Genomic DNA, 25,985 nt, shown 5'->3' on the forward strand with positions numbered 1-25,985 from the left:
CGGTCTGCTGGAAAGGACAAAGGTTACATGCTTTTTAAAAACATTTATTCTGTAAACATCAGCAATGAAACCGTTTCACTGACAGGTGAGTAACAGAACTCTTTCAATTTAAATGATCAAGAGCTAGGAACATGAACAGCTGACTTCATTGTTCCTAGTCCAGATGCATCCTTATTGCTAATGAAAATGGAGACTTCCGAAATAGATTTCAATATTCAAACACCTCTTGTTGACTGACCTATTGAGTGGCATGATTAGAAGCTCTTGGTGAATACTGGCTGGAGGCCAAATTTCACAATCTGAACTAATAGCTGCATATATAAAACTGACAAATGACAACTCTAGCATACTAGTACAATAAGTATACTTCGCCAGTGCTGACCTTGATAAATCGTGCCAGATGTGCTTACAAATATTCGTAACGTGCAAAGAAAAAAAGCTCCACTGACTATTTGGACATTTCAGCGTCTCCCACTTCAAGCTGATGAAGTAACCGCTACAAATAGCAACCAAATAATTCCCACTATTTTATATGAACTTGGCCATATTCGAATAAATCTGTGTGTGCATAAGTCACGGTCATAGATAGCAAGTTTAAAACGGTTGTCTCAATGACCCTCTCGACTCTGGCATTTCCGTTATTGTGGGCCAAAGGCCCCAAAAGATAGGATGCAGTCGAGTTCAGTCAGGTGATGGAAATAAATACACAAACAAACATGAAGTGGTTAATAGCATAGGGGGGAAAGACACACACACAAAACAAAAACATGATTTCAATGGTAACTAGCAATGAAAGGAAAACAAGAACTGTAATATGTGCAAGCCATATTATACGTTGACAGCTATTTAATATCTCGGAGCTATTATATGGACATTCTCTTGACATTTCTGAACAAACGTACTACTAACAATCTGTGCAGAAAAGGCATATTTTAGGGACAGTTTCGAGACCTGATCATCCAACTGCTTTCACATTTTCATACCTTGAAAAATCAGGTCGTAAAATGGAGGATATGGCTATAACGAGGCCCACCTAATTTCCTCAGGAAAGATGGCAGACCTTCCACAGTCAGGTGAAGCAGCAGCAACACTAACCTACAGGCGTAAAGAAGTAGACCATGTTCTTTTTCACTCAAGTCTGAAATTATTTCATCTTTGGTACCATCTTATTCCCTTTTATTATTTACAGGAAGAGAACAGAGGCCCATGTAGCATCTCTTGCAAAGCCTCATGTCATTGCTGGTCAGCCCTGGGCTGTGTGGTGAGTAGTTCCTCTCCGTGTGGCAAGGTGGCACTACTGCTCTGCTACCTTAGCAATGAGTGGCCTCCATGGGTGTGAGTGTCAAGATGCTCCGATCGTTGGAATAGAAGGGGTCCGAGTCGCTCCATGATCTAAAAGCATCAACGACAGAGGAGTGAGGGGTGTGGGAGGAGGACTGAGCTGAAAACCTGCCTCGAGTGCTTCAACCCATCTCAGACCTGCCTAAAATACCCTTTTATTTACTGTTGGATGTGACATCCATCATGGGTAATGGTACAGGAGTAATTGAAGACGTTATCTGTATTGATATGAGGAGGCCCTGCCTTTGAACTGAAACCCTGTCATTCTGCTCATCTTCTACTGGCTTCCTGCCCTGTCACTAGACTCATTTCCTGCCCTACACTTCAACCTACAGGGGTAGCAGCACAAGCAAACAGAGTTAAACTCAAAAGGAGGAGAGAGAATAGGGTGAGTACAGTGAGGGTTAGTACAGGATGACAAACAGTCAACTTCCTTCTCTCAGTCACTATATGCATAACCAGGTATACTAAATACTTTCTTTGAATGATATGAAGCTCAGGCCTTGGCTATACAATTATATATGTGAACAATTTACACTACCTACTGCTAATAGGAAAATATCATATAATCGAAGACATCTTAAATATGTGCATATTTATAGTAAAATACATATCTAGTATCAAAGAGCCCTTGAAAAGAGGGCTCAACTCTCCTTCAGGAAAGGCACCTCCCTATTTCACAGTTTATACAGGCTAACATTGCCACCAGGGGGCATAGTAGGGACTTGCCACATCTCAACCATATTCAGACTCCTGTAGAATATAATATAAATCATCTTGTTCATCACTATACCCATTTTATCATCTTTGTATCACAAGTATCAATACCCTATACATGCTATATGGATTATAAGACAAAGACAACCGTTTTAAGAACTTGTATGCACATGGTGCTGTATGACTTCAAAAATAGGTATTTCTTGATAAATGTGTATGTTGGTGTTAATTGTCTAGTCTTGTGGTACTCCCACTTGATATCAAGCTATTAGTCCGTTGTCTATGGCGATCTATCAGAACAGAAAACCAGGCAAGCAGCAGAATATTAGATTGACAAGTGACGTCAAGGTGATATAACAGCTGCATATGAATAACGTCGATGGGGGAAGTTGAATATTATCTAGATTTTAGACAGAGCGGCAACGACGAGAGAGGTTCAGACAAAGTGCAGCTTAGCAGGAGTAACGTTATAGAAAAGATCAGAACACACGTGAACACACAATATCAGGTTACTCAGCATACATAATACCAAAAGGCAGCCCCATGCAACAAGACAGTTCTCTTCTCAAAAGCACCTAAGGCTTCAAATACTTCACTTTATCAAATAAATAGCAAAAAGACTCCTATTCTCATTTTGAGACTACGGTTTTCCAGTACATCTCTGTCAGGGAGTGTGGTCCCCGTGTTTCAGCTGAGGCACACTGACACCAAACACTGCAGCATGTCAAACCACAAGCATCATTCAGTAACAGTACAGGGTACGGTAAAGTAGGGCTGATATACTGCCAGTCAGCGAGTGTGGCCGATGGTGGGGTCTCTCCCCCTGTGCACTGGCAGTATCCTAGCATTAAGGCCGGAACAAGTCTCAGTCTAACTTTGACTATTTTCTTTCTGAGTGCTTATCTCACCTCAGTGTTGAGAGAGTGAGGGTGTGAAGTAGATATGTGGGCAGACAAGGAAGGGGCTGATAAAGCATTACACTGGCATCATGCGGTCATTGTCCATAGATACACACATACAGTATAACAAACTTTGGCAAGTCAGAGACCAAGACACAGTCGTGGACAAAAGTTTTGAGAATGACACAAATATACATTTTCAAAGTCTGCTGCCTCAGTTTGTATGATGGCAATTTGCAAATACTCCAGAATGTTATGAAGAGTGATCAGATGAATTGCAAAGTCCCTCTTTGCCATGCAAATTAACTGAATCCCCCCAAAAAATTCCACTGCATTTCAGCCCTACCACAAAAGGACCAGCTGACATCATGTCAGTGATTCTCTCGTTAACACAGGTATGAGCGACCGGGAGGCCCATGGGGCGACGCACAATTGGCCCAGGGTCGTCCAGGTTAGGGAGGGTTTGGCCGGCAGGGATATCCTGGTCTCATCGCGCACTAGCGACTCCTGTGTCGGGCAGGGCGCAGTGCACGCTGACCAGGTCGCCAGGTGTACGGAAACACATTGGTGCGGCTGGCTTCCAGGTTGGATGTGCATTGTGTCAAGAAGGGCAGCAAAGAAGCCACTTCTCTCCAGGAAAAACATCAGGGACAGACTGATATTCTGCAAAAGGTACAGGGATTGGACTGCTGAGGACTGGGGTAAAGTCATTTTCTCTGAATCCCCTTTCCGATTGTTTGGGGCATCTGGAAAAAAAGCTTTCTTCTCAGCCAAGGGACTGGGCTCACTCACAATTTTGCCTAAGAACACAGCCATGAATAAAGAATGGTACCAACACCTCCACCGAGAGCAACTTCTCCCAAACATCCAGGAACAGTTTGGTGACGAACAATGCCTCATCCAGCATGATGGAGCACCTTGCCATAAAGCAAAAGTGATAACTAAGTGGCTCGGGGAACAAAACATCAATATTTTGTGTCCATGGCCAGGAAACTCCCCAGACCTTAATCCCATTGAGAACTTGTGGTTAATCCTCAAAAGGCAGGTGGACAAACAAAACCCCACAAATTCTGACAAACTCCAAGCATTGATTATGCAAGAATGGGCTGCCATCAGTCAACATGTGGCCCAGAAGTTAATTGACAGCATGCCAGGGCGGATTGCAGAGGTCTTGAAAAAGAAGGGTCAACACTGCAAATATTGACTCTTTGCATCAACTTCATGTAATTGTCAATAAAAGCCTTTGACACTTATGAAATGCTTGTAATTATACTTCAGTATTCCATAGTAACATCTGACAAAAATAACTAAAGACACTGAAGCAGCAAACTTTGTGGAAATTAATATTTGTGTCATTCTCAACTTTTGGCCACGACTGTACAAGTAAAAAGCAGAACGAGAATGCTACATCTTTAACAATGATCAAATAAATATAGCGTTACCTCAGTTAGCATTCTCTTGAATAGATTTTGCAGCATAAACACATTGTCATAGATCAATAGAGACTTAGACTCAACCTGGGCTTTGCCTACACTGTGAAGGAAAAACACACGGACTCGGCAGGCTTTGGAAAAGTAAAAAAGCACAAAACTTCAGACAGGTGACAGAAAGCCCCCGAGTGAAAGAAGACTTGCATACGAGTACACACTTGGAAGGAGAGATTACATAGACACGTGGCTACATTGGTGAACATGTTGTCCCACTGAATATAGAAGACGAATAGACTAGAAGGACTCTATGAAGTCGATCATAGCATACGAGATAAATATGTCTCTATTAAAGAACATTTAAGATCCAGGATCCAGATACTAGTCTCCCTCCCTACAAACCTTTCTCTGTCACTGGGGTGCCTGTCCTACCAGTAAGACCTTAGTCTAGTCTACCTCTCTCTCTTCTAGGCTAGGCCTTCACTACTCCTGGGGAGCAGTGGGCTCATCCTGCTCCAGCTTGTAGGAGATGCGCCTGCAGCAACAGAGGCTACAGAGGGTGGGGTCACACCTGTTGGCGTAGGCAGGGTCGTAGCGGCCCATCACTTGCGCCACCATCCGGCCCAGCCGGGCGCACCCGTTCTCCCCCTCTGAGTAGCAACACATGGAGTCCACGCAGCCGATGCCCTGGTAGTTAGTCTCAATAAACTGCAGAGAGAGAGAGCGAGAGCGAGAAACAGAGGAATGGTAAGGAAGGGGAGACAGAGGGGTGGCAGAGCACAACAGAATATTAGAATCAGAACACACAGGTCACACCAATATCCACAAAACAGCCCAATGACTGTCCAGGGAGCCGGGAGGGGATTTTGGGGATTTGGAGCGCGTCAAAACAATAAGAGGTGGGTGATGCACAAGGTGTCAGACACAAATGTACATGGCCAAGCTGGAGAGGTGAGAATCAATCCAATTTAAAAAAAACTCAAATCTATAAACGATGCAGTATTTTCCAAGGCAAGGCTGTCCTTGTCCCTGGCCTGGGCAAGCCTTGAAGGCACTAAACAAATCACACAGGAGTTACAGGCAGTTGCCATGCCAGTCTAACGTGTGCTTAAAATCCTATTCTCACATTAATCTCAGTCAGCTCAGCTCCACATAACAATGATAAATAACGGTGATTCACTCCCAATCAAAGACAATCTACGGCTACAAATGAATGGCGAAGGCAGAGAATTTTGTGAATATAAAATGCATAGCATTAAGTGGAGGAATGTCGATTCCTAGACGACTGATCTCTTACAGCCAACTCTTGATTTTCCCGAGTAAGCACCTGCGCAGTGAGTGCTCGAGCACTGCTAAAGAAGCAGTCCTGAACACATCAAGACTATCAACACTGGTTTGTGGTTACAACGCTCAATTCCCTCCTCTCCCTACCACTCAGAAACTACTGCATATTTGCAACAGCAGCAGAAACAGTGGTTAGAAGAGTGAGAACAAAATAGGTATTAGGCTACACTGCCATGGATGTATCATTCTACTGTATCCTACATTAAACACTGTCCTCCAAATGCTACTGTATGAAAAACTGATGTGCAAAGGCAATCCAGTTCAGGAGATATGTATATTCTTCTCAACAGGACTGATTACACAAACATCCTTCATGTTGCTTCCACCTTGACCTGTAGTTAGGGGACCACTAACATGGTTGGAGGAGGTGATGATGATTGACAGTTAAAGTAACTGTCCAGTGTTTCCAGATTTGTAGAAAAACATTGTTTGATATGATTTTTGCTGGTTTAAAGGCATACACAGACAGACAGGTGAAAAATGACACGAGTCATGATTAAGTAAGGTTGGGTTTTGTTTTCAAAAACTAAAAGCATTGTATTTGGGACAAATCATTCACTAAACCTCAACTAAATATTATAATGAATACTGTGGAAATAGCTGCTTAGTCTCCTCAACTTGCTCTAAGATGGGTAGAAGTCTGTCCATAATAAAGTGTTGCTCTGCTTTCTTAACAAGGCAGGTCCTATAGGCCCTAGTTTTGTCGTACCTGGACTACTGTCCAGTCGTGTGGTCAGGAGCCACAAAGAGGGACTTAGGAAAATTACAGTGGCCCAGAACAGGGCATCACGGTGTCCCTTTTAATGTGAACGGAGAGCTAACATTAATAATATGCATGTCAATATCTCCTGACTCAAAGTAGAGGAGAAATTGACTTCATCACTACTTATATGTGTGAGAGGTGTGTTGAATGCAGCAAGCTGTCTGTTTAAACTACTTGGGGGGGGGGGGGGGGGGGGGGGGGGGGGGGTCAGTATTACATAGAGCCATGACTACATGGAAATCTATTCCACATCAAGTAACTTATGCAAGCAGTAAAATGTCAGATATAAAAACAGAGCAATGGGCCTCCCGAGTGGCGCAGCGGTCTAAGATACTGCATTACCACAGACCCGGGTTCGATCCCGGGCTGTATCACAATCGACCGTGAACGGGAGTCCCATAGGGCGGAACACAATTGGCCCAGCGTCGTCCAGGTTACGTAAGGGTTTGGCCAGGGCCAGACTTTACTTTACTTGTCTCATCACGCTCTAGCGACTCTGTGACAGGCCGGGCACCTGCAGGCTGACCTCTGTCATATGTTGAACGGTGTTTCCGCCGACACATTGGTGCGGCTGGCTTCAGGGTTAAGTGGGCGGGTGTTAAGAAGTGCGGTTTGGCGGGTCATGATTCGGCGGACGCATGACTCAACCTTTGCCTCCCGAGTCTGTTAGGGAGTTGCAGCGATGAGACAAGATCGAAATTGGAAAGAAAAAGGGGGTAAAATACACACAAAAAAATCAAACAGAGCAATATGGGGATGGTGGACAGGGGAGGATCCACACACACACAGAGGCCTGGCTGGGCCAGGGAAGCAGTAGGGTTACTACCTTGGCAGCAGCTAATGGGGATCCATAATAAATACAAATACTACCTAGGGGACCATAGGGCTGGGCCTTGGGCGGGGGGAGGAGAAGCAGCTAGCAGTTGCCAATTGTCCTCCCCTCGGCTCCTGCCTTCAGCAGAGTCATATTCTGAGCTGACTGAACTCTTATCCTCTTCCATCTGGAAGCACAAAACAACCCATTAAGTCTCATGCACGGAAGAAAACAAGACAAATGAGCACAAAAACCACTCCCACATCCATAGGAGGTAGAGGATAGCCACACCAATCAATTCGTATCCAAAACAATTAGTGTACACTAACATTTTAACTAGGAGACTGGGCACAAAGACGTTCCAAAGAATCAATGAGCCAGTTTAGTAATTTCAGTGTACTCTCAATTATGTAAATGTATCCATTTTAACTGGATGATTGAGGAATTCATTTAGAATTTGGCTTAGCAATTATTCTGTCAACATGTCAATCCAATTAGGAAATTGATCACTTGCTTTTGGATGGAGTGGTTGTCATTTTCTCTCCTCATTGTGCATATCTTAAGAAAATAATGCTATTGTTTAAAAGCATGCTGTCCAGAATATGATCCGGAGATACAGTGAACAAACTACTATGAAAATAGCATTCACCAGCTAGCAGCTTTTGCTCACTATAATGTTGAGCCTCAGAATTACTGTATTAGCAGCATACATTAAACCGTCTCAAGCTGTGCGCCACATGCCGTCATGGCTGGAACTTTATATCAGGGCTGCTGCAGTGAGAGGCTGCTCTGCTCAGTGCAGAGTGCACTAGGCTAAACTAAAGTGGCACGCAGTTGATAGACGATTTCCTAGAGTCAACATGCAGAGGTGCATAACAAAATGCCTTAGCCTTATCTTTCCCTTTCATTTTTTTTCTTCTAGAACGCTGGTTAGTTAGTTTGTCGTCTGCATGGGTAGGCCGCCATTGTAAATAAGAATTTGTTCTTACCTGACTTGCCTAGTTAAATAAAGGTTAAATAAAAAAAACACATTCTTATATTAAAAATGTAGCAGGGCCCCTCCTACTCTACCTAATTTTGCCCAGCTGATTCTTGGCTCTGGAAAGAGGCTGCAGTGCGATGAAGTCATCGCCTATGACGACTCGATTGGAGTACATCTACAGAGCAGAGGGAAGGAGGCAAGGGCGCAACACAGAGAAGGTCAGTTAGGAGGGAAAACGACATACACAGTAGACACAGAGGTTGATCATAACACACTCGTACAGACACACATGGACACACACCAGCCGGAGAAAGGAAGAAAATCATCTATCACAGAGACAGGAAATGAGACTCAACCCTGGGAAAGAGAGCTTTTCTCTTCTAAGACCCACTGAGCAGCACTTTAACACTTAACTTTCTCCATCACAGATGCTAGAATTGCTGACTCGCCAATTATTTGATGCAAAAAAAGGCTGAATACGTGTAAGTAAACAAATAAAAAGAGGCTGAATACGTGTAAGTAAACAAATAAAAAGAGGCTGAATACGTGTAAGTAAACAAACAAAAAGAGGCTGAATACGTGTAAGTAAACAAACAAAAAGAGGCTGAATACATGTAAGTAAACAAACAAAAAGAGGCTGAATACGTGTAAGTAAACAAACAAAAAGAGTCTGAATACGTGTAAGTAAACAAATAAAAAGAGGGCGTGTTAATATCAACCTTTTAAGCAAAGAGGAAGTTGTGACCACAAGAATGGAACCGTTCAAGAGGCTGTTTTCAAAAAAACTGTTTGTTCAGCAATATGCTCCTGCCATATCCACTGTCTAGCTCTCCCACCTATCAGACACGCTACAGTAGATTAAGATCTGGAACAGAGATGCATGCCTTTGTCAGTTGCACAGTGAATTGTTGTTCTTGTGTTGTCTGAGGTGAGAAGCCATGCTTTGGTGTCATGCGTTTCCTGTCAGTGCAAAGTTTATTACCGCAACCCACCCCTTCCCCCCTCCTCTCCCCTGTCCCTGGGTGTCCTACCTGAGACTTCTGGGTGCTGGTTGGCTGGAGGTGCCTATAGATCACCTTCTTGATGATGTCGGGGAAAAGGCAGGCGATGAGGATGATGATGATGGCGAACCAGGCAGAGCCGCTGGAGAGCAGCTGGACAAAGACAAAGTACATGTCCTGGGTGTGGAGGAAAGGCCTGAAGGGGGGGGGGGGGCAAAGGTCAGAGAATCACACTGTTAGCCAGCCGACATCTGTTCAGGCTTAACTAACCCTGTGAGTAGAACACCCTTTGAGTTGAACACCCTTTGAGTTGAGCCTGGAATAGAACTTCAAGGTTTTCGACTGTATGGGATAGACAGTCACCGAGGTGAAATTCTAAGTAGACTTCAATGTAGACTTCATGCAGTACAATCAGTACAATGCAGTACAATCACACTTGTTGATCTTATCACATACTATATAATGAAATGTCATGTGTATTAGAGATACACAGGTTGTGTGGGAAAGAGATGGCAAGCTCAGCTCACCAGATGATTCCCCCATAAAACAGGGAGAAGATGAAGTAGAAAGCGATGGAGCCCCAGGTAACAAAGTGATTCATCCACGTCCAGAAGTGGGTCTCCAAGGCCAGCTGTCGACAGAGTGAAAGAAAACAACATAGTTTGGTCAGAAAAGCATGTGAAAGGTTATAGGAGAGTAGACGAGTGAGGTGACTGACAACAATATCAAAAAGTGACAGATTTCATGTGGGATTGCTTTAAGAATTATTTATGAATTGAAGAATTGCAAAAACTCAACGGACATTATTTACCTTCAATGTAACAGTGATAACCATTACTGTGAATACCAAAGTGCCAAAGGTCCAGTTTCCAAACATCTACAAGAAAAATAAAATAAAACATTTAAGAATTTTCAAAGAGACAATACAATGGCTTAGCATCCATCATAGGAATACTGCTTTAATAGTGATGTCGATCGAGTCACGTGTTAGTAGTCACATATTTCCACAAGACTAGGCCTAAGCCTTCTAAGCTAAATTGCTGACAAACTTGTGACACTGGAAGTTACTGACTCGTCATCACTCACCCCTTGAGAAACATGGCACATCAAAATCATAACCAAGCAGGGTGTTCATACAGAATGGACCAATGACAGCAACAGATGTTAGGGGGGTAACTATGACAGGGCTATGCATTAACTGTGATTCAGTCAACTCTTACCAGTTGTCTGTTAGCTCTCAAAATCTGCTGACATGCAGAGCATGAAAAGAGGGAGGAGGTGAAGAAGAGAAATGAACAAAAGAAAGCGAAAAAGAGCAACATGGTGAGTGCTTTTTCAACAACACCAATCTAGTAGAACGACTGACACAGACAAACAGATTAGAGACAGGAGAGAGAGAGGGGGCTGCAGCCCAAATAGAAAAATCAAAAACAGCACAGCCTCCTAGAACAGTCTGGAATTTACTGCCATCACACTGCCTAACTTAAACTGAAAACGAAATATTTCATATTACTGTGCACCTTGGTAAAAGACCCAATCAATATTCCCAGAGATCCGCACCGAACATTCAAAGTCAGGTTCAAAGTCAAGTTCCCCTTGGAGCCAAGCCAGGTGGGGGGGGGGGGGGGGGGGGGGGTCTCCTTACCCTTTCCTCCCCCGGCAGAACCACTACCAGAGGTAGAACAGAGAGTACAGTACATGCAGCCCAGCCCACCTCACCTGTCCATTCCCCATGAGAGACGTGTCCTCCCCCATCAGGATGTAGGAACCAAAGAAGAAGACAAAGGCGTGGCAGAAGCCCAGCAGTGTCCAGTACAAAAAGGTCTTGAAGGAAAGGAGGGAGTTCTTGCTGATGTCTCTGTTGGTGTGAAAGGATACAAAGCAACATGGTTCTGTCCGTAGCAAATGCCTGTTGTGTTTTCATGTAAATGCAGCCTAAGGAGGTACAGCCCCATTTTGTATGGGAAAAAAAATATGTCAAATAGAACACCATGTCCTTCCTACCTGTAGAGCACTGGCTTACTCTGCAGCATGTGTGGATGGACCTGTTGCTCAAACAGGCTGTACACCAGTATGGGCAGGGAGGTGAAACAGATGTTGTAGAGTGTCAGGTAAACACTGTCATACAGAGTCTGGGGAAACAGGGAGGCAACAACAAGGTAGGACAAGATTGGCACTTCACCCTGGGCCATGTACAACACAGCACACATTCACACCTGCCAAAACCTTTATTTCCCCCCACCGTCAACAAGGGCCTACACTTGGTTAACTCCTTCTGTATGTGGATGATCCAGAGATGGACAGTTCGAGCTGATGATCCCTCAGGGGGAGATATAGCTCCACGTGGTACATTCAGAACAACAGGCATGTATATGACACAGAACAAGGTACACAAACAACACTCACAAAGCAACAGTAATAAGGGACCACAAAAAATGAACAAATAGAACTAATGAGACACTGAAAGACACTTACTTGTTGTGAAAACAGACAGAAGAACTGGTATAAAAACTGGGGCGTAATAAAGCACACATTCTAAAAGAAGACAAAAAGGGATTTAGACCCGAGACAAGCACATCTAGCTCCTGTATTGACTATCATTGTGTAAGACACCCCAAACATAGAACTCACCTTGTAGAAAAAGTACTGTACAAGGGTTGCAACTCTAATGTAGTAGAAGTGGCCATGGACGAGCAGTAACTTGGAAAGGAATCTAAACCTTGCTATTGCATAGTCACTGTTTCGTACTGCTTGTCTTCCCTCCTTGCCCATGATACCTGAAATGTTTTTAAAGTCTGTTATTAGCCATTTTGTTCTGAAACTACAAGCAAAATGCACTATTGAGTAATGGGTTATTGTAATTTGATTAGGGTGGAGGACTTGAAAATAAAGGAGAACACTCTTAAGAGCTCAGATGCAAAAATGTAATGTCCAACGTTTCGACAAGCAAACTGTCTCCATCAGGGTATAATCACAATCACTGCAGGATGACTCGTTTATATAGTGTCAAAAGACACACAGGTGTCTGTAATCATGGCCAAGTATGGCCTAATATCATGGGTAATTCTCAAATATTAAAATGACAAAGAACATACAAAAAAAACAAATGGATAGCATACGATTTGAACTACATAAGCCTACAAACAATTACAATGGCAAAGTCACAATAATCACAAGAATGGCTTCAGATCAAAGTCTACGTTGAGACCGAAGGGATTAAGGGTCTTTAAATGAAAGATCCAGGCAGCCTCTTGTTTTAACAATAAGGGAGGGTGACATGTTCGATGCCAATATAACGCAGAGACTAAATCGAGTGTTTGCTTCCAAAAAGTGGGCCGCAACTGGGTAAGTCGAGTTTTTACACCTATGGTGCTACGATGCTCTGAGATACGTACTTTTAATTCACACTTTGTTTTACCCACATCATTTTTACCACAAGGACAAGTTATAAGATAAATAACTGCCTTAGTGGAGCACGTAATAACACCTTTTATTGGGATTTGTTTCCCTATTTCGGGGGTGTTTGAAGGATCTACATTTGTAAGTGCCATTGCATTGAGCACAGCCATTACACTTGTAATTTCCATCCAGTAGGGGTGGAATAGATGTTGTTCAGGGATATCTTGGGGTGGTAAATCAGAGTGTACCAATTGGTCTCTAAGATTTCTGCCCCGCGAGAATACGACCAAGGGAAGGTCCGAAAACACATTACCAATACTATCATCGGATAGTTTGTGAACGATTCCCTTAATTTGTTTTGTTTTAAATTTCCACATTGGCAATATTAATCTGATCATTCTTTAGTCTCTATTTCTGTCGAAATCTGATTGTATTTTACAAATTCTTTTGATTCGACAGAATTGGCTGCAGGGCAAACAATTTTTGAATGATCTGAAGCCATTCTTAAGAATGTGCAGCTCTCCTTTATTTTCAAGTTTTCCACTCCGCCAGCCAGCACCTCGCCTAAATAGGTGTGCGTTTCTTTTTCCTCTAGGGTGGAGGACTTACCTATGCCAACATGGGCCTCTTGAATCATGCTGACATCATTGGCTCCATCCCCAATGGCTAAAGTGATGGGTTTCTCTGGAGACGTTTTCAGCAATCTCACCACCTGCCAAGCACAGAATTCTCATGAAGCAGCCCAAATGAGACCAGGAGCATGTCCATGGCAATTAGCCTTTACTGTAAAACCAGCTACTGCAGATAAAACCACAGCACTGGCCAGATACTCTACTCTCCACAGCCATGACCACGAATTTAAAAGTCTGAGAAACCAAAAGACAAGACTGAAATAGCTAGCCATCTAAGGAAGTTTTTCTGAACAATTTCAGTGAGTGTCACGTAAGTGCACTGTTGTAAGTGAGTTGTAAAGGAGTCTACCGACCTTATGCAAACTACGGAAACACAGCGCAACAGAGTACTTGAATGTCGTTTTGCGTCACAAAATGGGCGGTTCCTTGAACATAGTTCTGCCTATGTTGCTGCGTCGCTACGTCGACAAATCACGTTTTGGACTGCCCTGGGACTTTAAACAATGAACCAAATATTAGTATCCCCCCAAAAAAGGTATTTGTTGAGAAGTGAAACAGTAAGAACAACTGGTAGCAATGTACCTTTCCTCCGTAATATATGATGACATTCTATTTTTAGCTGATGGGAGAGAATACATTGAACCAGCATATCAAATTCCGATAATGTTGTAAGTTACACTGGCAAGTACAACAATATTTGCCAGGGCACATTATTTAATTATAAATCTCATGACTTCATATTGAATCTAAAAAGGGTTGTTGTTTTGCTGTGTTTTTAGCTAGGCTAATTCCCACTAGCTACTACTAGCAAGGGAAGACCACTCTTAGTTTTATTCACCACAAATGAGAAGACAAAAACAAAAAAACTATATCGCCCCCTTGTGGATGGGGGAGTCTGGGAAAGACTGACCGACATCGTGTCATCAAAAGGTGTGCGCTGCTCCAAAAAAATCTGATTCACCCAGGCGCACACATACGGTAAATGATCACTGTTGTAATTATAAATCATCTACTTCAATCACGTTAATTCTACTAGCAGGTGTTATGTATTACTACAAAATTATTTATACTAATGTATTATTATTGCTCATTTATTTAGGCAATTATCTTTACATTAACAATACATTTGTTTTAAATACTTGAGGGCATGAGAAATATGAGATTGGCGCTGTTGACTGATTAATTCATAAAGGAAAGCCCTAAAAGGCTGGTAGTGACAGTGAGGGGACTTGCCTTGGCCTTCTGCAGGGGCGCCATGCGGCAGCACAGCACGGCAGAGCAGTTCTTGCACACCTCCATGAAGAGCTTCTCGTGCCCCCGCAGTGCTAGAGACAGGCTGGCCCCGTCCACCACCAGGCCATGCTGGATCACATGGTCCTCTCTGATCCTACACACACACACACACACACACACACACACACACACACACACACACACACACACACACAGAGAAAGGGACACATAAAAAGCCGGTATAACTATACAGAACTAATGTGGAGGTCCTCGACACACACACACACACACACACACACTTGTTTTACTATCCCTTGTGGGGACCAAATAAAATCCTATTTTCCCTGACCCTAAAAAAGCTTTTTTCCTTGTGGGGATCAGCGAAATGTACCCAATTGTCTGAATTTTCCTTGTTTTATTATCCTTCTGGTCACCCTCGGGATAGTAAAACCACGCACACACACACACAAGTCTACAGTGCATCTCACACTAGAATGATGCATAATCATCTCCCAACATAAATCCACTCATTTTTAATGGAGTATAATAAAAACCTTCATTGTCTTGATTTCTCATAACCATTTCGAAACTTTGTCACACGACGAATATAGGATGTGTCGTGACTACAAAAAGGTTCCGTACTCTTCCCTGGTTTCCAGACTGAGTCATCTGCAATGCATCGTGCCTAATGACACTATCCCCCCAGGAGACCATAAACAAGACTCCTTCACCATTAATAAGCCAAGGACAATTGGAAAAAGGACTGCATCTGTGGGCAAGAAGACATCTCCATATATCAGTGGTGATAAACAACAGAAGGTTCCCAGAGCTGCTCTGGCAACATCCTGACATGTTTAGGCTACACATAGCCCAGAATTCTCAACTCCACGATCCCCGATGGAGTGGAGTGCCGAGGCTATGACGTTTATAAATAAACTATGGATTGCAGCACCCAAAGAAAATAATGCAACTAAACAAGACAAACGTAGGTACAAGTTACGCATGAAAGAATTCAAAGTATCGACTGATACCGACTCGATGTAGTCGGACGTAGACTACACTCCTCGCCACTCAACTCCATCGGGGATCGTGGAGGTTAGAATTCTTGGCTAGGCTACACAGTGATTCTCTTAATTGGAGCACTGTCCTTAAAACTCATAACTGATTATGATAAATATGAAGTTAAACTCTGCCTCCTATAGTTCTTTATTGCACCCAGACCTGTATATTACCCTGAATACATTAACATGCTGATGAGGGCTTGTAGACTAGTTAACCCAGAGAAACACAACATGGACAACAGACATGGTGAGTGTCTGACGTGAATGGCATGGGGAGACATGGTGGTAGATGTTAGTGACAGTGTCCTACCTCCTGGCCAGTTGTCTGAGCTGCTCGGCACACTCGTTGTCAGACTTCTGCTGCACCAGCTCCAGGATGTTCATGGTGTGGTGAAAGTGGCCGCAGGACAGGCTGACACTGACCGCCGTCTCGTGCTTGTCCCCGGTCAGCACCCACACTTTGATCCCAGCCAGACGAAGCGACTCGATGGTCTCCTGGACCTTTTCCTGCAGCCTGGGGACACAGACACACACAGCACGTTAGCCTCCATGCCATATGAAGAACTAAAAGGTAGCCCCAGAGGTGGGTTCATTTCCAGTAAACAGAATCGCCCTGGTAAGACTAGGGGGAGGCTCTGTACGAGTGCACTGCACAATGTTTGCAGAAAAAGGAATAATGTTAGTTATGTGTGCGTCTTTCTTTCAGCTTCAAATGTTTTATCCCGCTACCACATAATGCAAACAAATTATTGATTTCACCTTTAACCTATCTGATTAGCTTTAAAGGGTCCAATCCACAGTCGAAACAATAACAAAGCAGGCTCCCCGCCTCTGTTTTGATAAAAATCTGAGGGATGAGGCTGGAGAAATGTAACCACTCAAATGCCTCGTCAGTCCTAGCATCCATAGCTCTGTCCAATATGTAACAATTATAGTTAAGCATGTTGAGGCTATACAGTTAGTTTACAAATGTTGACAAACATAGCAGAAAAACAAGCTTATATTTTGGGTTCGACAGTTGAACTAAGTTCATGAGACATTTATGAGTTGAGCGATTAACAATTTTTTTTTTTTTTGTGAGCCCAATGTGCCGTTTCTCTAGAGCGAAATCAAACTATTCACGAGAGAAATCAAGTCAAGTACTATGTGGGCTGATGGGGTGAAGGGAGTTGTAGTTTTCATTAGGCAAATATTCAACTTAGTTCAGTGCAGAAACATGGTAATTAATGACAATGACCATCAGCCATTGTGCCTGCTCTTTCCGCCTCAGAGATGGATACACTTACGCCTCCTATGTTAGGTGCATGAGAGAAGAATGTACACAGTAATGAGAGAGAGGGATAGAGACAGTTTGTGAAAGTATGACTTATCTACTTTGAAGAACTAGTAAAAGGATTTAATCAGACAGCTCTGCAGCATACTTTAGGCAGGTTAGCCTAGCTGAATAGGCTAGGCTAAAGACGGTACAATATTGGGAGCACAGAAATAACGTCTGGCTGGCTGGCTGCTACTGCCTGAGCAGAGATGAGATGAGATGATGACTAAGGAATAAAAAATTATAGTCATCAAATAAAAACCAAGGTATACACACACACACACACACACACACACACACACACACACACACACACACACACACACACACACACACACAACTGAAATATTTTATTATTTCGTCATCAAAAAGAAAGGAGGACCAAAGCACTCTTCATATAATTGATTAAAATGCCTTTATTAGTATGGCATGTTCAATAGAAACAAAGTTTTTGTTTTTTTGGACTCCCTGACGAAGGCCATGCAGCCGAAACGGTTTTTAAAATCTTTGTTTCTATTGAACATGCCATACTAATAAAGGCATTTTAATTAATTATATGAAGAGTGCCTTGGTCCTCCTTTCTTTTTGATGACCAATTTACCTCTTTTACCAAAGAGCACCTTCTATCTACCAAGATGTACTATTGTGTACCTTAGTAGCGCTTCCCTTCCTCCTCTTTCTAATATTTTATTATTTCATTGCAATTTCCTATTTTTCTATTGATATCTACCCAATGTGAACCTGAGACAATGGAATATTTTCAATGTTTTGGCAATTGAATGTTTCCTATTTTCGGCTTTGGAATAATTTTGTGATTATTTCATAATGCATTTAATGTAGACTTTAAAAACTTTTAAAATATATATATAATCGAACCGAAACTGAACCGACCTCAAAAAGCACTAATCGCTCAGCACTACAATGGGTATACCGTAAAACTTCAATTAATAGCCTGGGCGTTTATTTGCTTCAATCACAACCTGCGCTTAGAGGCTTCTATTGAGCCAGGTGTCTTATTTCCTTCATCCACACAGCTTTTGCTACCAAACTTAATTGTGACCAGTGTAAACATTATAATTTAAAAAATCCATTGCTCTTCTTTTGCAGTCTAGATGAAGTTCACTCCTAACCAATTAATTTAGACCAGACGTTTATATGAAATGTATGCCGATGCCCAGCTGTTAAAAAAGGGACAAGCGACTATTTAAATACTTGCCATTTTTATTTAAGTTTATTTAAGCATCTGCAGACTTTATGCTGCTGCAGCTAATTGGCACACATCCATATTCCAAAGGAGTGTGTTGAGATCCCCCTCCTGAAGTAAACATGTAGGGTGTGGCTCATCATGACTCAAACCAATCACTTAATTCAGTTTCATTTACCATTTCATTTGCTATGGATGTTGATATGATATCCGAATCAACAGAGGTAACGAGGGCATCAATGAGATGTCATAGTCAGACCAGGCCATTAGTCAATCAACTAACTAACAAGACTTAATTCTACAGTCACCCTAAGCTTGTTGTACACTAGAAACACTCATTTGAATACAGAGATAGAAATGTTAAAGTGGTAAAAGCCAGATTGATTAAGAGCTTAAAGAGTGGGTGCTTAAGATTAATCATATAGAGGCTTGTTCCTTTGAAGACTTTTGGGGGTGAACAGAGCAGCATCCTCTAAGTACCATTACTACTGGAGGAGGGAGGGAGAGAGAATATGATGGCGTGGGCTGTCTGCATCTCACTGCAGAGCAAGCGCACACACACAAATGCCAACAGAAAGTCTCTCCCGGACTGCCACTCACTGACCAATGATCAAATCCAGACTGCCTCTGCTTTAGTATCTCCACGGCCACTCTGTTCAGTATGTGTGAATGACATGGAGCTACACCAGACAAGTCTGAGTTATTCTATATAATACATGTAGTAATCAGCGTAGATGTGGATCGTCATTTTAAGATGCATGCAAATCTAACCCAGAGGCAGCTAATGCCAAGTGAGCCCTTGTTACATAATTTTTCTAATGGAACATGGATACGTCCCATTACATTTCATTGCGACGGCCCCCTCAACACAATCGCAAAAAGCGAGCTACAATGTTGGATCCTGAGCCTTTGTAAAGGCTTGCCTTGAAGCCCCTCTAACATAATTTTAAAGAGCCTATATCCCTAAATATTGACACCCTCTCCCTTCCAGCAGTATGCTTGCAATACCTTTGTGCTCAGCAGCAGCACACTAGGCAGGGCTGCATGTAGAAAGGCATGAGTCATGTTTTAAGTGGCTAAGTGCATTAGACCCAGGAGGGCTGAGCCCTCGACCCCCTACACAGGGAGGCTGCTGCACGGTGCTAGTGAGTCACAACGTGCTGTCAAGGTTTTAAAAAAATCTGTTGACAAGGAACAGAGGAGGAAGCGATCTGCCACTAGTGCCATCTTAACAATGGCTGAGCCTCAAGACCATTTTCACATTGACGATAGCAAAAGGGACATTTTAGAGAGATCAATTCTTGAGACAATACTGCTGTGTAAAGCTGCTAAATTAGCATGTCGCGCATCAAAGTGAACCTGACAGTTGCCCCCCTCTGGGCAGAGCAGTGCAAACAGAAAGAGCCAGACCAATGTTTTTTTGGGTCCGATACAGATTCTTGGGGGGACAAAATGTACCGAAACCGATATACAGTGAGCTCCAAAAGTATTGAGACAGTGAATTTTGTTTTAGCCTCTGTAATCCAGCACTTTGGATTTGAAATTCTACAATGACTATGGAGGTTAAAGTGCAGAATGTTTTAAATTGTAAGGTATTGTCATCCATATCAGGTGAACAGTTTAGAAATTACAGCATTTTTTGTACATAGTGTGTGTGTGTCCGTCAAGGGATCAAAAGTATTGGGACAAATTCACTTGTGTATTAAAGTAGTCAAAAGTTGAGTATTTGGTCCCATATTCATTGCACGCATTGACTACATCAAGCTTGTACACATTAGTTGGATGTATTTGCTGTTTGTGTCGCTGATCCAATAGCTTTGGATCTCACTGTATCTAATAGTCCAAGAAATATGCTTCAAATGTTGATTTCTTACATTGTGAAATGAATGATATCATGAGAAGTGTTCATTCAAATAAGCATGAGATTGCTTTTTTTCCTCCATACCATTTATTGAATATCGGTGGAATTATTGGCCGATACCGATATAGCAGTAAATAGCCACTATCATCAGATAATGTTGGTGAACTGATATATCGTTCAGGCTCCAAACAGAATTGTCTGATTGAGCTCAACACTCTTACAGTAGAAATGGTAATACCAGAGCAATGTTTTTGAAACAGCTAAGATTGCAGTAACAGCCTGTTAAATACTAAAATTGTAACAGTCGCTGCCGCCTGCTGGTTGCACTGAGCCACATAAAACTATGGAAGCCCATTCCCACCAGCATTTTTTTGGGTGTCGATAGGCCTACCACATAGGTAGGCAATCCTGGTCCTGGAGTGCTACAGGTACATTACATGACCAAAAGTATGTGGACACCTGCTCCTCAAACATCTCATTCCAAAATCATGGGCATTAACATGGAGTTGGTCCCAACTTTAAAACACATTTCATGAAGCTGCTGAGTGTTGCAACCGAGGACATGCCATTTTTATGCGCTATGCACTTCAGCGGTCTCGTTCTGTGAGCTTGTGTGGCCTACCACTTTGTTCCTAGACGTTTCAACTTCACAATAACAGCACTTAGTTGACCCGGTCAGCTCTAGCAAGGCAGAAATTTGACGAACTGACTTGTTCGAAAGGTCTCATCCTATTACGGTGCCACATTGAAAGTTACTGAGCTCTTCAGTAAGGCCATTCTACTGCAAATGTTTGTCTATGGCTTGTGTGCTTCGAAGTGTCAGCAACAGGTGTCTTCACACAATACCTCATAATGACAAAGCGAAAACAGTTTTTTTTATGTTTGCAAATCTATTAAATACAAAAACAGAAATATCTTATTTTTATAAATATTCAGACCTTTTGCTATGATACTCGAAATTGAGCTCATGTGCATCCTGTTTCCATTGATCATCCTTGAGATGTTTCTACAACTTGATTGGAGTCTACCTGTGGTAAATTCAATTGATTGGACATTATTTGGAAAGGCACACCTGTCTAATAGAAGGTCCCACAGTTGACGGTGTATATCAGAGCAAAAACCAAGCCAGGTCGAGGTAATTGTCCGTAGAGCTCCTAGACAGGATTGTGTTGAGGCACAGATCTGGGGATGGGTACCAAAACATTTCTGCAGCATTGAAGGTCCAAGAACACAGTGGCCCCCATCATTCTTAAATGGAAGAAGTTTGGAGCTCTTTCTAGAGCTGGCCACCCAGCCAAACTGAGTAATTGGGGGAGAAGAGCCTTGGTCAGGGAGGTGACCAAGAACCCGATGATCACCCTGACAGAGCTCCAGAAGGACAACCAGCTCTGCAGCACTCCATCAAATCGGCCCTTTAGGGTAGAGTTGCCAGACAAAAGTCACTCCTCAGTAAAAGGCACATGACAGCCCACTTGAAGTTTTCCAAAAGGCACCTAAAGACTCTCAGACCATTAGAAACAAGATTCTGATGAAACCAAGATTGAAATCGTTGGCCTGAATGCCAAGTGTCACATCTGGAGGAAACCTGGCACCATCCCTACGGTGAAGCATGGTGGTGGCAGCATCATGTTGTAGGGATGTTTTTCAGCAGCAGAGACTGGGAGAGTAGTCAGGATCGAGGAAAAGATCAACGGAGCAAAGTGCAGAGAGATCCTTGATGAAAACCTGCTCCAGAGCGCTCAGGACCACAGACTGCGGCGATGGTTCACCTTCCAACAGGACAACGACCCTAAGCACACAGCCAAGACAATGCAGGAGTGGCTTTGGGACAAGTTTCTGAATGTCCTTGAGGGGCCCAGCTACTCAAGGACATTCATCAAGGAATATATTGATGTCTTCAGTATTATTCTACAATATAGTAAAAATTAAATAAAAACACTTGAATGAGTAGGTGTTCAAACTTTTGACTGATACTGTACGTACATACATACATAGAGTATATTTGTAATTCATGGATTCTATTTTAACTGCTCATTAAAGTGGGGTAAATGTGTACATTTTTCTGTTTCAAAAATACATTGTTCAAAACAAGCTGTTTAGTTACTTACTACTCTGCCCCTCAGTGACTACCAGCAGAAGCAGCTCCTCCTCCGTGGGCACACAGGCCATGTGAACAATGCTTAAATTGTTTTTCCAGCTATTCGCCATGGGATGGAACTGCCCAATGAATTCGGAGGATGTCATTGCATAAATAATAACGGCAAAGTAAATGGACCAATCCTGGGGCACTCAAATGTGTGTCCATTCCGTCAGAACTTCTGGATGTGCTCTAGTCTCCATCACAATGAGTCTCTTGCTTACTTGCCAGACAGCTTACTTCCACACGTGAGACTAGATCTGCTCTATCAGGTACAGATGGGGCTAAACCAAAAAGCTAATTGCAATTGACTTGTAAATAAATAATCATAACAGTCACGGGAGCCTGGGACCTGATAAACCGGAGGGATACACTAGCTAGAACCTTATCGTGGATCTGGTAGGACAAAAGGTTCTACTGTAGGTGACAAGGCGACGTTGTCTGGACTAAAACAGCATAAAATCAGGTGTGTCGTAAAGCATGATCAAATTCATTTGCGAGCTACAGTAATGTTGATAAACATTGAGAAATGGTTTGGTCAAAAAAAAACATTTGGAGAGGGGGTCAAATGAACCAGTTATGGACTTTTGAAAAGCAGCTAGCTGTTAGCTTGCCAGCTAGTTAACGCCCGTGCCAATTTCAAGTCTTTCTAAACTAATATCTAACTAGCTACTTACTTCAGAAAAGTTGCTTCAGAAAAAAAGTTGAAATTGATTGGTCTTCCAGGTTGGTTAAATCAAAAACATGAAGTACAGTGTATATATACAGTGCCTTCAGAAAGTATTCAGACACCTTTCTGATATCATTGCTTGGTGCTCATAATGAGCTAACCTTTGACCAGACAGACACCAAACAGTGTTGTTGACATACTTGTCTTCCACCCCGGTCGCTCCCAACAGCTCCAGGTCCTTTTCTATGAAGCTGAAGACCTCGGCCAGCCTCTCCTCTCTCTGCTGCAGGGCCGCGCGGGCCTCGTGAAGCCGCCGGTCCACCTCCTCATACTCCTCCACATTGAAGTGTCTGCAGGCCACCACCAACGTCCGCAAGCCCTTCTGAAGAAGGGGAAGAAAGAGAAGAAAGAGAAACGAGTAGCTGACAGGGACTGGCTTTATATCAAATGAACACTCACCAGCCAATCACAAATCAAAAACAAATCTCTGTAGATCCTGATGTCTGGATAAATTATCTGTTAAGTTGCAGGATTTATTGATTTTCTGGGGTGAAAAGGACCACAAGTAATATTTACACTGCTGTAAATAAATAAAAATAAAAAACACGTTTTATTTTAAGAGTCAAAAATCAGCCACGAAAGCCTCGCATGGAAAAAAAGACAGGAGGCGACCCAGCTGCACTGGTGCTCTTCAGCACAGACAATAAAAGATGGCATTCAGCGTAGCAGAAATCTGCTGTACATAAGGGCTGGAAATAGTGCCTTGTCTAATATGATGTGATGTGGTATACTCACCAAGGCAAATTCATCTACATGTACTCTTGTTTTGTCAATTTCTCCACTTTTAGTAAAGGGAAGAACGGCGGACTCAGCTCCCTTTGTAAATAGTACTTTCCCCCCTACAGCAATAGATCAAATATATTGCATTGTCATAGTGAGTGTGGGCCAGATATGAAACACAGGGTAGCAGTAACAGTTAGGGAAATGAACTGAACAATGTAGCAGGACCAAATCAAAGGTGGGTTACATCATGTAATGAAATCCTAATACAATGTTAATGAATGAGCCATTTGTTTAATATGGAGAGAAATCAGTGTACCTGAGGGTGTCTGTAATATGACACTCATTCTCCTTCGGGTTGCATCAAACTCTAGTACATGGAGTAGTTTATACCTGTGGGACAAGGGAATAATAGGTTTTACATCACCTTCTATGTACAGTACAGGTTCATCATGGACATTAAATGTCTGTCTTTTTAACCATAGAAAATGATACTTACTTTTCTGACTTTCCAAATGTTTTTATTTCCATAACTTCTCCATGGCTACCAATAAAGGTTACCCCCATCCTGCAATTCAATTGTTCCATGTGACATTGCTGACCATAAATACTGTAACATGCAGACTGTCGCCCATACATAACTCATGACCATAACTGTAATACACAGACTGTGGTCTGGAATGTGGTGAGCCTCAAACTATTTGTCTCAATAAATGTTTGTTTGAGTGCTTGTATGTCCATAAAGACCTGTGTGACCAGTATTGGTCATATAGCTATAGATATATATATATATATATATAGCTATAGATATATATATATATATATATAGCTATAGCTATATATATATATATATATATATATATCTATAGCTATATATATATATATATATATGAATTTGATTTACCAACAACAGTACAAATGGGTTGAACAGCGAAACATGACAGCTATCCTCCTGGGTACCTTTTAGTGGCTTCCACCAGTGCTTTCTCATCTGGCGAGGAGGCATAGTACTCCATCTGGGAGGAGAAGCCATTAGCGTGGGGGAAGGGGTTCCCCGGGCCGTCGCCTGGCTGCTCGTAGCTGATCTGCACTGTGTGGCACAGCGATACTGCCTTCAGGAACAGCAACTCCTCCCGACTCTGAGAGGTGGCAGACAGACGGAGAGCGAGAGAGAGACAGACATGAGAAAAGTACTTAGAGTCATCAAACCAGTGCGAGGGTCCAAATCCATGAGGACAGTCAATTAATAATTGTTTAACACATGATTGGAAATGCAGACCTAACCATGTATATTTAATGAATGCACAGACAACACATGGATAAATAACATATTGCAAGTCAATTGGGCGATATGAAAGGTTTAAATGGTGTTTACTAGAGGAGGCCCAGATCCGTCAGGCGAGTCATCTGTCATCCCCTCGTGTATAAGCTTTCCATTGATTTCCTGGTATTTGATACCGTTGATTGAACATTCACGGAACAGCATCTCATTCTCAGTCAGGGTGCCGGTTTTATCCGTAAACACGTATTCCACCTAGAACACACACACACAGTGGCTGATCATAACACACAAACTCTGCGACGACGTTGAGCATGAGGCGCCATAAACAGTAGTGAAGTGCTTTATGTCCAGACCTGTCCCAGCTCCTCATTGAGGTCAGACGTGTTGACCTGAGCCATCTGGTCGCTCTCCTCATGATAGAGGTCCAAGTCCCAGCCAATGAAAAACGAGCCCAGGAATTTCTGCATCTCCACAGTGACGTAGAGTGAGATGGGGATGATAAAGTTGTACAGGACCAGAAACGCCAGGAAATCAGAGATGAACTTCAGGATCTGTCAACAAGGAAGTGGGTGGAAAATAATAAAACGGGGAAATAGTGTAGTGTATTGAAGTTAAGACTGATGTAAAACCATTTCTATTCTATTTTTTATTTATAAACAGATAAAAGACAATTCATAAAATAAAATAAATCCCCAAATACAAGGAACTGGAAAACAAAAGTACTCAAAGCCCGAAATGAGGCAGGAATCAACAAGGCAGAAATAAAAACAATTCAAAAAGAGGACATAGAAGGCACAGTATGTGGGTATGTATGGGTGTATATGTGGGGGCAGTGTGGGAGTGTTTGAAGATGGGGTGCCTGTGTGTTTTGTGTCATTAGGAAAGTTTGATGAGAAAAGTGAATGAGTAAGGAAAATTATTGCAAATACCAGAGGCCATGTGTGTCTGCAAGCAGGAGTTGTAACAGGGAGAGTTTTTGCGCAAATATGGGATATACATTTTATTTTAAACAGAGCAGCGCAAACTGGCCCTAACCAGAATAGAACGAGTGGGAGCCCCCGGTGCACAACTGAGCAAGAAGGCCAGCATCCCGGAGTCGCCTCTTCACTATTGACGTTGAGAC

At 42.6% G+C, this 25,985-nt stretch overlaps 1 protein-coding gene across 4 annotated transcripts in view; it reads right to left on the bottom strand.

Moving 5' to 3' along the window:
* Positions 1 to 28: 28 nt before the first annotated feature.
* Positions 29 to 25,985, bottom strand: part of LOC109897964 (probable phospholipid-transporting ATPase IF) — a 59,792-nt gene continuing 33,835 nt past the window's right edge. The window contains exons 12-31 of one of the 4 annotated variants that reach the window (XM_031833406.1): positions 25,216 to 25,413; positions 24,956 to 25,114; positions 24,541 to 24,719; positions 24,080 to 24,148; positions 23,900 to 23,973; positions 23,596 to 23,699; positions 23,001 to 23,182; positions 15,924 to 16,127; positions 14,553 to 14,706; positions 13,297 to 13,399; positions 11,920 to 12,065; positions 11,764 to 11,823; positions 11,293 to 11,420; positions 11,008 to 11,146; positions 10,100 to 10,165; positions 9,816 to 9,919; positions 9,319 to 9,484; positions 8,377 to 8,462; positions 4,956 to 5,092; positions 1,281 to 1,392 (exon numbers count right to left, since the gene is read on the bottom strand). In XM_031833406.1, coding sequence (XP_031689266.1) covers positions 4,987 to 5,092; positions 8,377 to 8,462; positions 9,319 to 9,484; positions 9,816 to 9,919; positions 10,100 to 10,165; positions 11,008 to 11,146; positions 11,293 to 11,420; positions 11,764 to 11,823; positions 11,920 to 12,065; positions 13,297 to 13,399; positions 14,553 to 14,706; positions 15,924 to 16,127; positions 23,001 to 23,182; positions 23,596 to 23,699; positions 23,900 to 23,973; positions 24,080 to 24,148; positions 24,541 to 24,719; positions 24,956 to 25,114; positions 25,216 to 25,413 — 2,427 coding nt within the window. In that variant the 3' untranslated portion in view covers positions 1,281 to 1,392; positions 4,956 to 4,986. Of the gene's footprint in view, positions 1,393 to 4,955; positions 5,093 to 8,376; positions 8,463 to 9,318; positions 9,485 to 9,815; positions 9,920 to 10,099; positions 10,166 to 11,007; positions 11,147 to 11,292; positions 11,421 to 11,763; positions 11,824 to 11,919; positions 12,066 to 13,296; positions 13,400 to 14,552; positions 14,707 to 15,923; positions 16,128 to 23,000; positions 23,183 to 23,595; positions 23,700 to 23,899; positions 23,974 to 24,079; positions 24,149 to 24,540; positions 24,720 to 24,955; positions 25,115 to 25,215; positions 25,414 to 25,985 lie in introns of all 4 variants that reach the window. The other 3 variants (XM_020492666.2, XM_031833408.1, XM_031833407.1) reach the window with 3 other exon arrangements.

The sequence above is a fragment of the Oncorhynchus kisutch genome, linkage group LG10, assembly GCF_002021735.2.
Source record: "Oncorhynchus kisutch isolate 150728-3 linkage group LG10, Okis_V2, whole genome shotgun sequence".
Taxonomy (NCBI): Eukaryota; Metazoa; Chordata; class Actinopteri; order Salmoniformes; family Salmonidae; genus Oncorhynchus; species Oncorhynchus kisutch.